At 33.9% G+C, this 13,832-nt stretch overlaps 1 protein-coding gene and 2 non-coding genes across 3 annotated transcripts; 1 reads left to right on the top strand and 2 right to left on the bottom strand.

Moving 5' to 3' along the window:
* Positions 1-48: 48 nt before the first annotated feature.
* TRNAA-AGC (transfer RNA alanine (anticodon AGC)) lies at positions 49-121 on the bottom strand. Its single transcript has one exon. It is a non-coding gene; the product is annotated as a tRNA-Ala (tRNA).
* Positions 122-2,217: 2,096 nt separating this feature from the next.
* LOC112761080 (zinc finger protein JACKDAW-like) lies at positions 2,218-4,619 on the bottom strand. The gene has a single exon (XM_025808159.3). The coding sequence runs from the start codon at positions 3,812-3,814 to the stop codon at positions 2,453-2,455; it is 1,362 nt and encodes a 453-aa protein (XP_025663944.1). The 5' UTR covers positions 3,815-4,619; the 3' UTR covers positions 2,218-2,452.
* An 8,924-nt stretch (positions 4,620-13,543) lies between these two features.
* On the top strand, positions 13,544-13,617 carry TRNAV-AAC (transfer RNA valine (anticodon AAC)). Its single transcript has one exon. It is a non-coding gene; the product is annotated as a tRNA-Val (tRNA).
* Positions 13,618-13,832: the final 215 nt, after the last annotated feature.

Below are 13,832 nucleotides of genomic sequence, written 5' to 3' on the forward strand. Positions count from 1 at the left end.
CTCAAAATGAAGAAGTCGCATCATCAGTATAGAAAACATGAATAAAATTGGAGATGCGGGGTATCGATCCCCGTACCTCTCGCATGCTAAGCGAGCGCTCTACCATCTGAGCTACATCCCCATGACTGCTTATTTTATCGAGTTTTAGTTTACCATTCTTCTGTTCAAACTATTATTACTATTATTGTTGTTACAAAAATAGAAGAGTTTTATTTCTTATTATTTGGTTATGATAATCTAAACAGCTAGTAGTTATGGTGGTCAGTGTCTAGTGTAGATAGACATGCATAACATCAATCAGTAATGATTTACTGGTATTTGCATCGTTTTCGGGACTATTCAATCCAAATTGGAAAGACTCAGACACACACTTTATAGTTACTGTGTATGCAGAGAGCTACAAGCATTAGACGATAGTAACCACGAACTGTCAAAGCAAAGAAGCAGTAGCGTCAAATTCAATCGCTTTGACCACGAATTCAGCTGACCTTGATTTTCAACTTACAAGGTCTAGTGGTAATTATACTAGGAATAATTAAAATATGATTTTCAGTTAGCTTATTATTAGCTTCAACTACTACTAGCACGGTGTAGTTGATGACACTTGACAAATCAATATCAAAATCAAATTAAAGGGATTACTTTCACTGTTTCAATCGTGTCCTTGGCCTTGCCATCGTTACGAGAGAATCAGGGTGTATGTACCATTTAAAAGCCAGTCTGGCACCTACATTGTAGATTCTCCCAAGCTAGTAACTTAACAAGTACATACTCTTCTGTGTCTTTCTTCACTTCCTATCTACCACAAATAATGCTTAATTTAAATGCATAATGAATAATAATAAGTGATCTGCTAGTTATAATTCAGTCTAATTATGTCTATAAATCGAAATTTAAACACAATAATAAACGTGATTTATTTTTAGTTAGAAAAAATCTTGTTGATAATAATCTGCTCAAAAATAAATTAAGATATCAAAAAATAAGTAAATATTTTAATTTTTCTAAAAAAGTAACATTCTATAAATTTCAAACTCTGTAAAAAAATATGTTACTTACTTTAAGTAACATCATATTCATCTTCTCTTCTTATTAATTTGAGCATCAGAGTACTTTTATAGATATTTTTGCCAACTTTTTCCATCTCAAGCAAAAACAAGCTCAATTCTTGAATAGGACGAGTTATATCTTACCCCAGAAAAACAATAAGTATACATTCAAAAGTTTCTAAATCTTAATATTTATCAACTTTTATAATATATATATATATATATATATATATATATATATATATATATATATTCCAAATTTCCAATACTTGTTAAGTTTAAAATTTTTGAACAAGTATATATGTTTTTAAGAATATTTAATGGATGAAAAAAAAGAAAAAAATAATACTTTTTACAATACCCTTAACCTGCTGCTTGTGTAATAGGACAAAGGTGATCTATATACTAAAGTACTTTACTCGGGGAATATCTAAAAAATTTGTATATCTATAATTTGTCGTATGGTGGAATAATTTTTCATCTACCAGAATTGGTGATGAAAAGACCACATCACCTGAAAACACCACTGAATTATTAACAGAAAAGTTGGCAAGACATATCCAAAGGAATCAGATTGTGATAAGGTTTCAACCAGCTACGTACTGTAATAATATACTATTTCTTTTCTTCTTTCTTCCGATTAACCCCGCCATGCCAGTAGAAAAGGATTTGAATTTTGACGGTCAACACGAGAATAGTATGTAGTACGTAACATGTGTTTTTGGCGTTTCACATAAAAATTAACCAGAAATAGAATAATATACTATCTCAATGTGCTTATAAAATCAATTTCTTTTCATTTTAAAAAAATATTGTTTCCCTCCACTACTTCTCCCAACAAGTTTAGATAGAAGATAAAACAAGAATTTGGAAAAATAAAAAATAAAAAGCATATGCATGATTTGAGGGGTGTTCCCTATTCCCTTTAATTTAGTCATCTCGTTAGAGAGACATGCATATAGTAGTGGTCCCTACTCCCTACTCCCTACTACAATTAATAGGTTACACTGTGAGGAGTCTATATTTGGTCTTCTCTTCCTACCCATCATTATATTATGCTTCATGAACCTCAGCTAGCTCAATTTCTAAATAATTCTACTCTAAAAGGAAGATATGTAAGTTATCATGGCTTTGCTATTTGAACATTAACAGAATATAGACATGAGAGTGGAATAATATATATAAATAAACTAGTAGAGAAAATGTTACAAAGCTCGTAAGTCCTATTTGGTGACCATTTTAAAATAAAGATATAGAACTGTAGGACTAAAACTTTGTATCTTACTTATATTCACCTTACTCTTATGTCCACATATTCTACATGTTGAAGATCAGAAGAAACATTTCTAACCATGATATAACATGAAATTGATGATAGTTGCCGCAAAATAAAAAACAATTCACTAATTGGTAGTGAATTGGGTGAGCCCCATGGAAGAAGCAAACTTTGCAAGCTCTTGTGGTAGGAACTGATGAAGGCCAGCGGGTCCTTCACCAGCACCGCTGACCCCGAGAAAATCTCTCGTCAAGTTATGTTCCATCGACGCTGAGTTTGAACCGGCATGATGAGGGAGCTTCAAGTTCCCCGCAGGATCCGTGGTACTATTTTGAGCTGCAGTTTGCATAACTAGGTGATCATAAGTGTTGGAAGAATGCGTGAATGAGCTGAAGCTACTAGTTGAAGCAAAATCCCCAGCATGAGCATTATGGTTTGAATTATTAGATGATGAGGAGGTCATTACCCCAAAAGTAGCACTGAAAATGGAAGGAGTGGTGGTTGATCTTGTGGAACCCATCTGAGCTGCTTTCTGAAGAAGTGCGGTTGCTGACATGGGAGATAATTGGTTGTTATTGTTATCGGTGGTGGTGCTTTGACCGTCAGAAGTATAAATAGAAGCCAAGTTATCTGATGATTTTCCAATAGCAGGTAGTGAGGAGGAAGAGAGTGAAAGGTGGTTTGCACTATTACTATTGTGGGTGAAGTTATTCATTTGCACAATGTCAGGTAAAGGCAAGGAAGAAGACGCATTGTGATGATAGAGTCCGACAAGATTACTATTATCATGAGAGGAAGTGGCGTGTTGTTGATGATGGTTGAGCCATAGGGATAAGTTAGGGGAGTGATTGAAATGAAGAGGAGGAATGAGGGCATGAGAAGGAGGAGGAGGTGGTTGTTGGGTGTGGAAATTGAGATTTGTAGTGGAGGGGGGAAGGAGAAGGGAGGAGGTCTCGAGAGCCAAAGCATCGCAGAAAGCTCTGTGGGTGATGAAGCTATCCTTCCTGGAGAAGAGGGTGCCGCAATCACATTTGTACTCGCGAGTGCCGCAGGTCTTGCTGTGAGCCTTCCAATCGGATTGGACGGCGTACTTCTTGGAGCACTTGTGGCACTTCCACTTCTTCTCGCCGTGCTTCCTGCTGAAGTGCTTCTTGATGCCGGTGAGGTCACCCAGGGCCCTGGAGGCGTCGTGGTGGACGCAGCTCTTCTCCGGGCAGATGTACACCTTCTTCCTCACGGGCTCCTTGTTGGATCTCTGCCTCAGCTTCCATGGCAGGTTGTGTCCCCTCCTGTGCAGCTGAAGGTTCTGGTCCCTCTGGAACCCTTTGCTGCATATCTCGCATATGAACCTGTTTGTGGCCATTAGCGTCTTGGGCGACAGCGCTATTACCTCCGCTTCCGGGTCTGGTGTTCCTGGATGGTTTCTCTTTTTCTTCTGGATTACTCCTCCTTCTTCACTCCCTTTATTATTAGGGTTAGGGTTCATCATTTCAGCTTCAGGGATCGGAATCGATTTTAATTTTGGATGCTTCTCTCTTTCTCATCACTGCTATATATCCTCAAAGACGCTGACACCCATATATCTTCCTGGCCCACCCCTGTACTCGCAATTCATACTTTCTCATGTATGTCTATGTCTATGTGTATATAAATAATTAAGGTGTCAAACAACAAACAAGGCACATAAAGAAATGAAGTCGAGTATAAAACTAGCTATAGTATGGTATTTCACTATTTCTCTCTCTTTCTCACACACAATTAATGTGAAATAGTAATGTGTCTTTGTGTTTGAGACTTGAGAGGGGCTGCCTTTTCGCCTACTAAACAATAATGAATAATAATATTTGAATATGTTGGGGAATTGTTGTATACTCTATATATGTATATATCTTTTAATATTAATAAAAGGCTTTTAAAGTACTAAACCTTTTCTTAAAGGTGAATAAATTAAAATGATGTTGCTGCGGATGAATATCTCGAGAGGTGAATCATAGTAGTAGACTAGCTGGTAGATGTGTGTTTGACTCCTTGTGTTGTGTATGTAGGAAATCAAGGTTCAAAATATTGTTGCGTGCCTCTTCGCAAGAAAAAAGTCTCTTGCCTTTTATTTCACACTTTATCAGCTCTGCCCTCTGGAATCATTAACCCATAATTACGGCGACCAACACTACCTTTCTTATTGTCATGCTAGCTTAGAGATTAGATTAAATCAGTCAACAGAGAAAGAGAGAGGCACCCTCAGATGACGATCCAGGGTCAGAGATATATCAGATTTTCAATGCAACGTTATTTCTCTCGTCTTTGTAACGGAAATTTTTTCTTGTATATATAGGATAGTAAACGTTTCACGCATAGCACCGTCCTTCTTTAATCATTTCTGTATCTGTAAAATTAAATATAAAAATCTTATTTTATTTGGATTTTGAGATTAAATCTACTCAGATTTTTTATGTTATAATTGTACGTGTTATCCATTTCAAATATTAAGGTATGCCTAGGCCATATCTCTATTTGTGTTGTATGATAATGTAGCAAATAGGAAGGTTTGTAACATAATGTATGTATATATATGTGTATTTGAAAACCTTTTTCGTAGGTGTATAGTATTAGTGAAATAATTGATGTTTATTTGTAGATATAATATAATAATGAGGGTGTGTAGGGAGGGTTCTCGTTTCCCAAAGCAAGTAAGGTGATAGGACCGTCCGTGATACCCCTGTCAGTGTGTGTGTGTGAGAGAGAGTAGGGGACCCCACAAAAATATTAGTGTGGGGATACCTTTCATCAGGCACCGTCCAATGAACTGCTAATGCTATACCCATCCATGTTCTAGCTACACTCTCATAAGTCTAATGCTAACACCACTCAAATTAAGAACTAAGAACTAATATGTATGTATATCTTCACATTTTCATTTAAATTAAAGTCAACAAGTCTATTATAAAAAAAAAAAAAAAATATTGAAAAATGAAAAAAATAATGTAATCATTTTATGACAAGTTATTATGGTGTGAGTCATATATATGTTGAAAAGTCATTTTTTTTTAACTTGTAGTATAGTACAGTTAGTTTGCTAGCATCTTCAGGTACAGAAGGGAAGTGCAAGTGCAGCTAACGAAAGAGAAAGAGAATCTAAGGTTATAAATATAAAAGAAGTATATGTCATTAAGAAGACAGGTATAACAAGTCAAGAAGTAGCTATCCCTCCACATAGAACGTAACAAGACACTAATTTGTTGATATGTAGGTAGATGTACACGCATACAATTTACGTTAGGTTTGCAAGGAAACGTGCATGTCTGAGAATATATATGATGGTATGTATTGAATGATATATTGTTTGGTCATGACGATGAAGACGTTACTTATTAGCTTCCATAAAGCCTAAGCTTGCTGGTGGGATGCCCCTCCTACTTTGTAGCACAGCACTGTCTTAACTCTGCTACTTGTGATGATTGTGATATATGTATGCACATAATTTATTGCCCCCTTTTTTTTTTAATTTTAGTATCAATCCATCATTTTAATTTGCTTGTGAATAATAATAAAAAGGTGGATATTATCATAAAAATTTTATAATTATTTTTATGTGAAGATGTTTTTTTATCATTAGATAATAAATTATAGGATTTAATTTTAATATATGTTATAAAGATATTTTTTTTTAAGTGTAACTAAATAAACAAAGCATATTTTTAATGTAAAGATTTTCATAAGAAAATAGTTTTAACATTTTCTAATAAGAATAATGTATAAATTATTGTAAAAAGGAATATTTCCAACTAACCACTTACTTAAGGATAGATCTGATCTGAGGATTGCTTGAGTGACGAAGACATTTTACCTCACATACACAGTATAGCAGTGTCCACTCCCTTCCATTATTGATGATGAGATATATAACTACATGACGATATCATCACCAATCCAAGACCAATATATATGTTTCTTTTAATTTGTTGGGCTCGCTAGCTAGAATTATTAATTGATCCAATCCAGCTTCAACTATACTATATATATCTACTTTAATTATAGTTTATACCAAATAATAATTATTATGCATTAAAATTCTCTGGGTAATGGAATCATTTTGTAGTGGAAATCTATAGATCATGGCATTGTCTATTTTAGTTCTCTGCCCAGTTCCAGTCACGTGACTAAGGTTTACATATATAGCTTTGATATTTTTTGTATATTCAGATTCCTCGGCATAACTTTTTCGGTGTCTATCACCAGTAACCCTATATATACTGCACTGCCTGCGTGTCTCATGTATGTGTGATCGAAATTTGGCATCATCACAACAACATTGACCTTTTTCATTCCCATCTCAACTAAGCCTATTTCCATTTCCATTAGGGTCAATAATTAATAAGAGTGAGGATTGATACATATACTATATATTCCATAGGCGGCACCATTGTATCTCAAAGGACCTTAAATTTTCTCATTCATCTCCAATCGGATCCTTCTTATTCCACTTGGTCCATATGCACAATTAACATAGATTAGTTGACTTTATTTACCGTCCTAACAAGCATAATAAGCCTAATATTTTTAAATAACCAACTAACACAAGGACCATTCTATGTTGTTCATACCCCTTTTTGAAGAATAATTCACATTCATATAAACATGAAGAAGAATATTTATGTTATCTATATATAGCTCATCAGCTAGTTTTTTGAGACCATATATATGATATCTACATACGTAATTAGTCTGGCCCCATTTAATCTAATCAATGGTTTAGAAAGAGATACAGCTAGCTAGCACTGCCACTGTACATATATATATATATATATATATATATATATATATACATGTTCACACATTTGATGAAGCTGTCAATTATGATATGATTGTTGTTCTTACCAAACTTTTATCGTGCTATACAAAATATATTTAAAGCGATGGTCCATGGACTAGTAGCTCGCTCTATATATACTCAATTTACTCAGTTTGTTATCAGTAGAAAAAGACTTTGACAAGTGCAATTTTAACTCAATCACAAATTGGTAAAAAAATTTCAAAGTAATTAAGATTGCATCATCAAATTTTGGGACCTTGACAAGCTACTGGAATTGGCTAGGAACATATTTTAGGCGTGAAAGCTAACAATCAAATTAAACGAAATAAGTAGTGAGTAATTCAGTTGGATCGATATAGAATATAATTAATTGGTCAACCAAGGTTAGCTTATTCTAGATAATAAAGTATATATATTCTATAAATTTAAACGGGGAATGCTAGGGGCAAAAAATTTGCAAGTGTCCTTTAAGTTGTTATTGAAACTGGAGTATTGTATTATTTATTAATTTGATGGAATAATATATATTAAACCACTTAAATTTTGAAACTAAAATTAATATATATATAGAGTATGATTAGATGATAAACCACTACAGCAGGTGTGTGGGACCAAGCTATTTGACAATAATCAGGAACTGCATGAGTAGGGCCCGGGGGAGTTACATCTTATACATTGCAAGATTATTGATTATTGGAACAATAGGGATATATATATAATAATTAAATTTATAATAATTGGAGGAGAACACAATGTGTTATGTTATAAAAGTATGAGACAACTCAACTGCTTTTGGCTTGATGCATCTGGATTGTAGAGCCTCCCATTCCAATCGATCTATATCATGTGTGTTATTTCCACATCCTTATTATTTTGGTATCCAATGATCATTCTTCATCAGCTCACTACTCATCATCAGTAGACATGCATTTTCTAATTAGAATATGTCTTTGGGAGTAGGCACAGCACAGTTAAACAATAATAATGTTACGCTAATTTAAAATAATAAACATGCATGTAACGACAAAAGAGTATAATGATTTTTTTAATAATGGATTACTGTTTTCACAAACCAATTAGAAGAAATTGTAATTGAATTTGATGTTAAAGTAGTTTAAGTCCAACGAGAAACGGACACACCTTATTGCATCCATCCATGCCATGGATTCCCCGTCGTCCCCGCAAGCCTATTGAGATCGAATTAAGTGCCATGCATTATTTTTATTATTCTTGTGTATAATAAGTAGTTGTAGTTAACAATTAATTTCCTTCAATTTAAGCTTAATTAGTCTTGCCTTGCAAATTTTAATTTAATTATTGACATCTGTACATAGCTCTGCTGGATTATCACTTCCAAAAATACTACAACGTTTCCATTATCGCAATACGCGTTTTTAGTGCTTTAATTTGAAAGACCCTATGGTCTATGGATTGTGTTTTGGCCAAAATATTTGCTGATTATGTGGTAGAATACTACATGAATATAATTAAGAGGGAAAGCATTCTTAATATATCTATTCCTCAGCATGTGTATGCCTCCATTATTAGATTATTATAGCTAGAATATCTCAAAGACTATTACTCAAATTTTGTGTGTATATATTTAGGGAAAGTATGAGGAGCCAATGGAATATCTATACAATATGGACAATGGAGGTTTAGTGAATATTAGAGATATAATCATTAATGTTACTCTTTTCCATCAGTTGAAGCTTTTTGGATGAGTGGTATCATGTATGGTATTAGAATGCTAGATTCGAAATGTCGAGTTCGATCTTTGGTGAACTCCAAAATTAGTTTAAACTTTTGAGATCCATATATTTATGATGTATGCAGTGTAGCACAAAATGCGGAACCATGGTAATGGAGTTAGTAACAGTCCAAGAAAATCAAATCTTACTATCTGTATATTCAAATCCTTGGTGAACCCTAAAATTAGTTTAAACTTTTGAGATCCATATATTTATGATGTATGCAGTGTAGCACAAAATGCGGAACCATGGTAATGGAGTTAGTAACAGTCCAAGAAAATCAAATCTTACTATCTGTATATTCAAATCCTTGGTGAACCCTAAAATTAGTTTAAACTTTTGAGATCCATATATTTATGATGTATGCAGTGTAGCACAAAATGCGGAACCATGGTAATGGAGTTAGTAACAGTCCAAGAAAATCAAATCTTACTATCTGTATATTCAAATAAGAGAAAGTCTACGGCCATCACTTTTATTGAAATTTGGCTCGCACTTAATCATTAAAAGTAAATTGAATAATTTTACACTATTAAATATCATCTCACACCATTAAAAATATTGATGATGGCTAATTGATGGCTATACATCACAAATTCTGCTGGTCTCTAACATTTCTCATTATTATTATTTTTATTATTAATTATAAAGCTTCATGATTCAGGTCCAAATTTCTAGGGGGGCGAAACTGGGTAAATCTCCAAAGTCCAAACAAACACAAATACATGATCTCGTGCATTCTGAAATTTGTGAGTTTAATTATTCGACATTTATTCCAGAACCAAACATATATAGAAACACTACTGTATTATGCAGAATCTTCAGAAACCGACCCCATCCCCATTGATTTACTGTCCTCACACGGTCACACCTGTTCCCTTTGCAAATATATATATATTATCAGAAACCTCTACGAATCTTGAGAGAGAGATATTAATAAACGAATTTATTGTTTCATTTGATGCAGTATAGCTTTCCGTTGAATCAATTTCGTTTCCCATATATATATGTAGACTCTATGTTCATATATAAAATTGTGATCAAATAATTATATTTGAGTTAGATCATACTATGCATATTGTAAAGAAGAAATAATAGGCTTAGTTTAATTATAGGATGGAATAAACAAATACGTGTAGACAAATTTGATGATTGGATGGGGCGAATTTGATAAGAAGATTGTGCTGCTTGGATGTCTAAATTGATAAAGATATATGAGCAAGAACAGAAGAACAAACTAAAAGGAGTTTGTACCTGCTACTGTATGTAGTCTCCCTCACCCAAAAATAAAAATATAAAAATGAAAAACCACACATACATTCCTCAATCCTCAGTTTGCGTTGTGTCATGGACCCACAGCCACTGGGCACTCCTAATTTGTCTCATTATTGTGTGTTAGTTATTGCTTTATTTTTTATTTTTTAAAGTTAGGAGTGAAATTCAAATTTAAAATCTCTAAATGAAGAAGTAAAATTATGTCATTTAAATTATAATTTAATATACACATTTTTTTCTGTTTTTTATTATTATTATTATTATTTTACCTATGGCAAGTCACTTGAACAAAAGAAGGATATGATAATATATATTCATGCCGGTGAAAATTCAGGTGAAGTTGACTTCATGTGAGGTTGATATCTGAAAAAAAACTGTTAAATGAAAATTTAGTCAAATCAGTCAAATCATCTAACAACTCTCAGATATCAACTTCACGTGAAGTCAACTGTACCTGAGTTTCCACTGTTCATGCCACATCCACAGCCACGTGCGTATAGTTTCATTTGATGCTTTTAGCATCTAGATCTCCTTTTAGATCACCAATCATTTTTCTATTATGCGAAACCGATTATATTGATGATGAGTATATAACATATAATAGCCTATAGTAGCCTTTAATTAAAAACAATTTAATTAATATATAAGTAATACTACATCAATTCATTCATATAAAAACTAGCTAGAAATTAAAACTAATAAGAATCAAATATTTGACTCCAACTATACACTAATTATATCAACAACGCGCAATTATTAAGCACATTTAAACGAACGTGTACTTATTGGCTTGGTCCATATACACGCACATGAAAGGACTTCATTTTCAATATTCCAAGTCATTCAATGGTATGCTTCTACACAACAACAAACAGGTATAATTGTGTGATATAATCAAGTAGCTTAGGCATTTGGTGCTCATACATATACATATAGATAGTAATAAGTATTACTAAGCTAGTACTATTTTAAAACCTGGCCTATAGCGAGCATTCATTATTATTAAAAAATATCCATTCATCGTATATATATACCAGAGATAAATTTTGTGTCTCGTCTCAAATAATTAATTTAAGAGTCTCGCTAAAAAGACAATGAACTATTTATTTGGCCCAATATGTATTAATAATGTAAATTAAATATCATTATCTATCCCTAATTTCTAGTTACCTTTTGTAATATCTACCCCAAATTTACTCCAAATTCTTTCACATTAACCTTTCATCACCCACTATTACCTACCCTCCAAAAAATTCCATTGTTTGTTCCGCAGAAAACCACCATTTCTCCGCCGTCCCGCTGTGTGCGCAGCAATCTGCGTTCTACCGTTCTATTTCTGCGCGACGTGTAGCCTCCGTTCCTGCCGACCAGAACTGTCGTGCTCCGCCTTCTCGCGCCAACACCCTCACCGGAAGAACCTCCATCACTCCTCACGTGGCCGAACATCCGTGACCTGCAACTGTCAGCGTCGCCAACATGAGTTGCAGCCCCGAACCCCGCGCTCGCATCATCCAAGCGCTGCTGTATGGGTCTTGTTGAATTACTCGAAGAATAAACATCCATGAAAACTGAGAAAGTGAACATCCAAAATCATACAAAAACGAACATCCAATGTGAATGTGTATAAATCATAACAAGCAATCATCGTCTACAACTAAGCACCCAAGAATAACCATCCAAGTTCACAGAGAAAGTGAACATCCGGCGACAGGAAGAATGCACAAACCGGCTGCAATGGAGGCGCTAGATATCCGGGTTGCTGCGGTGCTGCGAGGTCGACTCACACAATATGCGCGTCCTCCCTACGTACGGTGGCCTGTGCGGACGACGGTGCTAGTCGGAAGAGTGTCGGCACGATGTCCGACGGCGACTGGTAACCATAGCGGCACTGTACCGACTTTTGCTTTAAGGAGAGAATGAGAGAAGAGTTTACACCATATTGAGAGAGAGAAATAATCCTAATTTGATTCTGACGAAAATTTTGATTTGATTTAAATTTTAAATGAAAACTACTCAAAATTAATTAATTACCATAACTACTCAAAATTAATTACTTGCCATAACTAACGGAATCATGATTTAATTCAAATTTTAAATTAGAAACTACTCAAAATTAATTAATTGCTTCTAATTTAAAGAAATTAAAGGCTGCATTTGAATTGAATTGAATGTTCTTTTAATTCCCATTAAACAATAACACATAGATACACACACGAAAAACTATAACAACAGTTTGCAGAGTCTTTTTCTTCTTTTTCCCATAAATTCAAGATCTCATTCTATGACACTTGACTTTATAGATATGAACATTAATAAAAAGATATGTAAGACTGTGAGAGGAGGTGGGGCTAGCTTCAAATTTTCAATTGATGCATGGATTGATGGTTTCACTCATTGAAAAATTGAAATATAGAGAGAGGCATGTGTAGTTGTAACGCACAGTAGATATCAAAGCAGCTGTCCCATGCAACGAGGGGGATAAAGAAAATTGATTATGAGTTTGATTAATTCCAAGAAGAAGAAACCAAATAATAACAGAATCAAGTTGGTCTTATTATGTCTCGTTGGATTGGATCTATGCATGTTCCCTTTTCGTGGATTTTTGTGCAAGAGGACCATGGTATTGGTATCACATCATACCAATAATACTACCAAATACAAGCATCTCTAAACATTCTTCCCCTATGCCCATCTTTTAAGAAGGTGACAAGCAAGCAATAACTAGAACAAACAAAGTATATGACATTGAAAGGATATATTTCCATTCATTTCAAACCTTTATAGTGATTTATATATTAATGTTGCGTAATGTCTAGCTAGGCCGACTACATATATATGAACAGATCAGAAGAGAGTAGTGCATTGTATTTGTGAGTCTGTGGATCGATTAATTGCCCCTGCTAGCCAAGTTCATAATATTGATGAGAATCATGCATGTATGTTAGCAAAAGCCTATACAACAACTTTGATCATCAGTTAACACCTTAGTGAATAAATAACACAGTAGCAGTTTAGATGAACATACACCTATGTAAATGAGTAAATGTTTATAAATAATTTGCACATGTATAATTCTGCTCTAGAGTGAATTGAACATCATTATTATTTGGACAATATTCATAAACAAATTAAACTCGCCATCGATTGGACTTGGGCTACAATCACTCTTGCATTTGTTTTTTTATTCCTAGATTATTGCACGGATGACACTATTAACAAATTGGAAAAAGAAAATTGGTACCTAATTGGACCCATTCTTATTGCCACTATTTGAATATTCCATATCATTTTTTAATTATGCAAGAGATCATAACCCAAAAAAAGAAGGAACAAACAGAACTTTACAAGACTTAGAAAGAAAGACCTGGCTGCTTTAACACCTGGTGTCGTGGTGTAGTTGGTTATCACGTCAGTCTAACACACTGAAGGTCTCCGGTTCGAGTCCGGGCGACGCCAATTTGTTTTGAATTTATGTGCATCTTTGTGTTTTAATAAATCAAATTCAGTATATATATGCAACTATTCTACTATTAGTTTGCACAAAATATTTTTCACTCTTATATTTGTTTCTACTTCTATTTCTTCTCATATCCTTAAAAACATATTACTGCTATTTTGTTCTAATTCAACATACATGACCAAAATAATGATACATGAAAAGCAAGCACTAA

This window comes from Arachis hypogaea, chromosome 12, assembly GCF_003086295.3.
Source record: "Arachis hypogaea cultivar Tifrunner chromosome 12, arahy.Tifrunner.gnm2.J5K5, whole genome shotgun sequence".
Taxonomy (NCBI): Eukaryota; Viridiplantae; Streptophyta; class Magnoliopsida; order Fabales; family Fabaceae; genus Arachis; species Arachis hypogaea.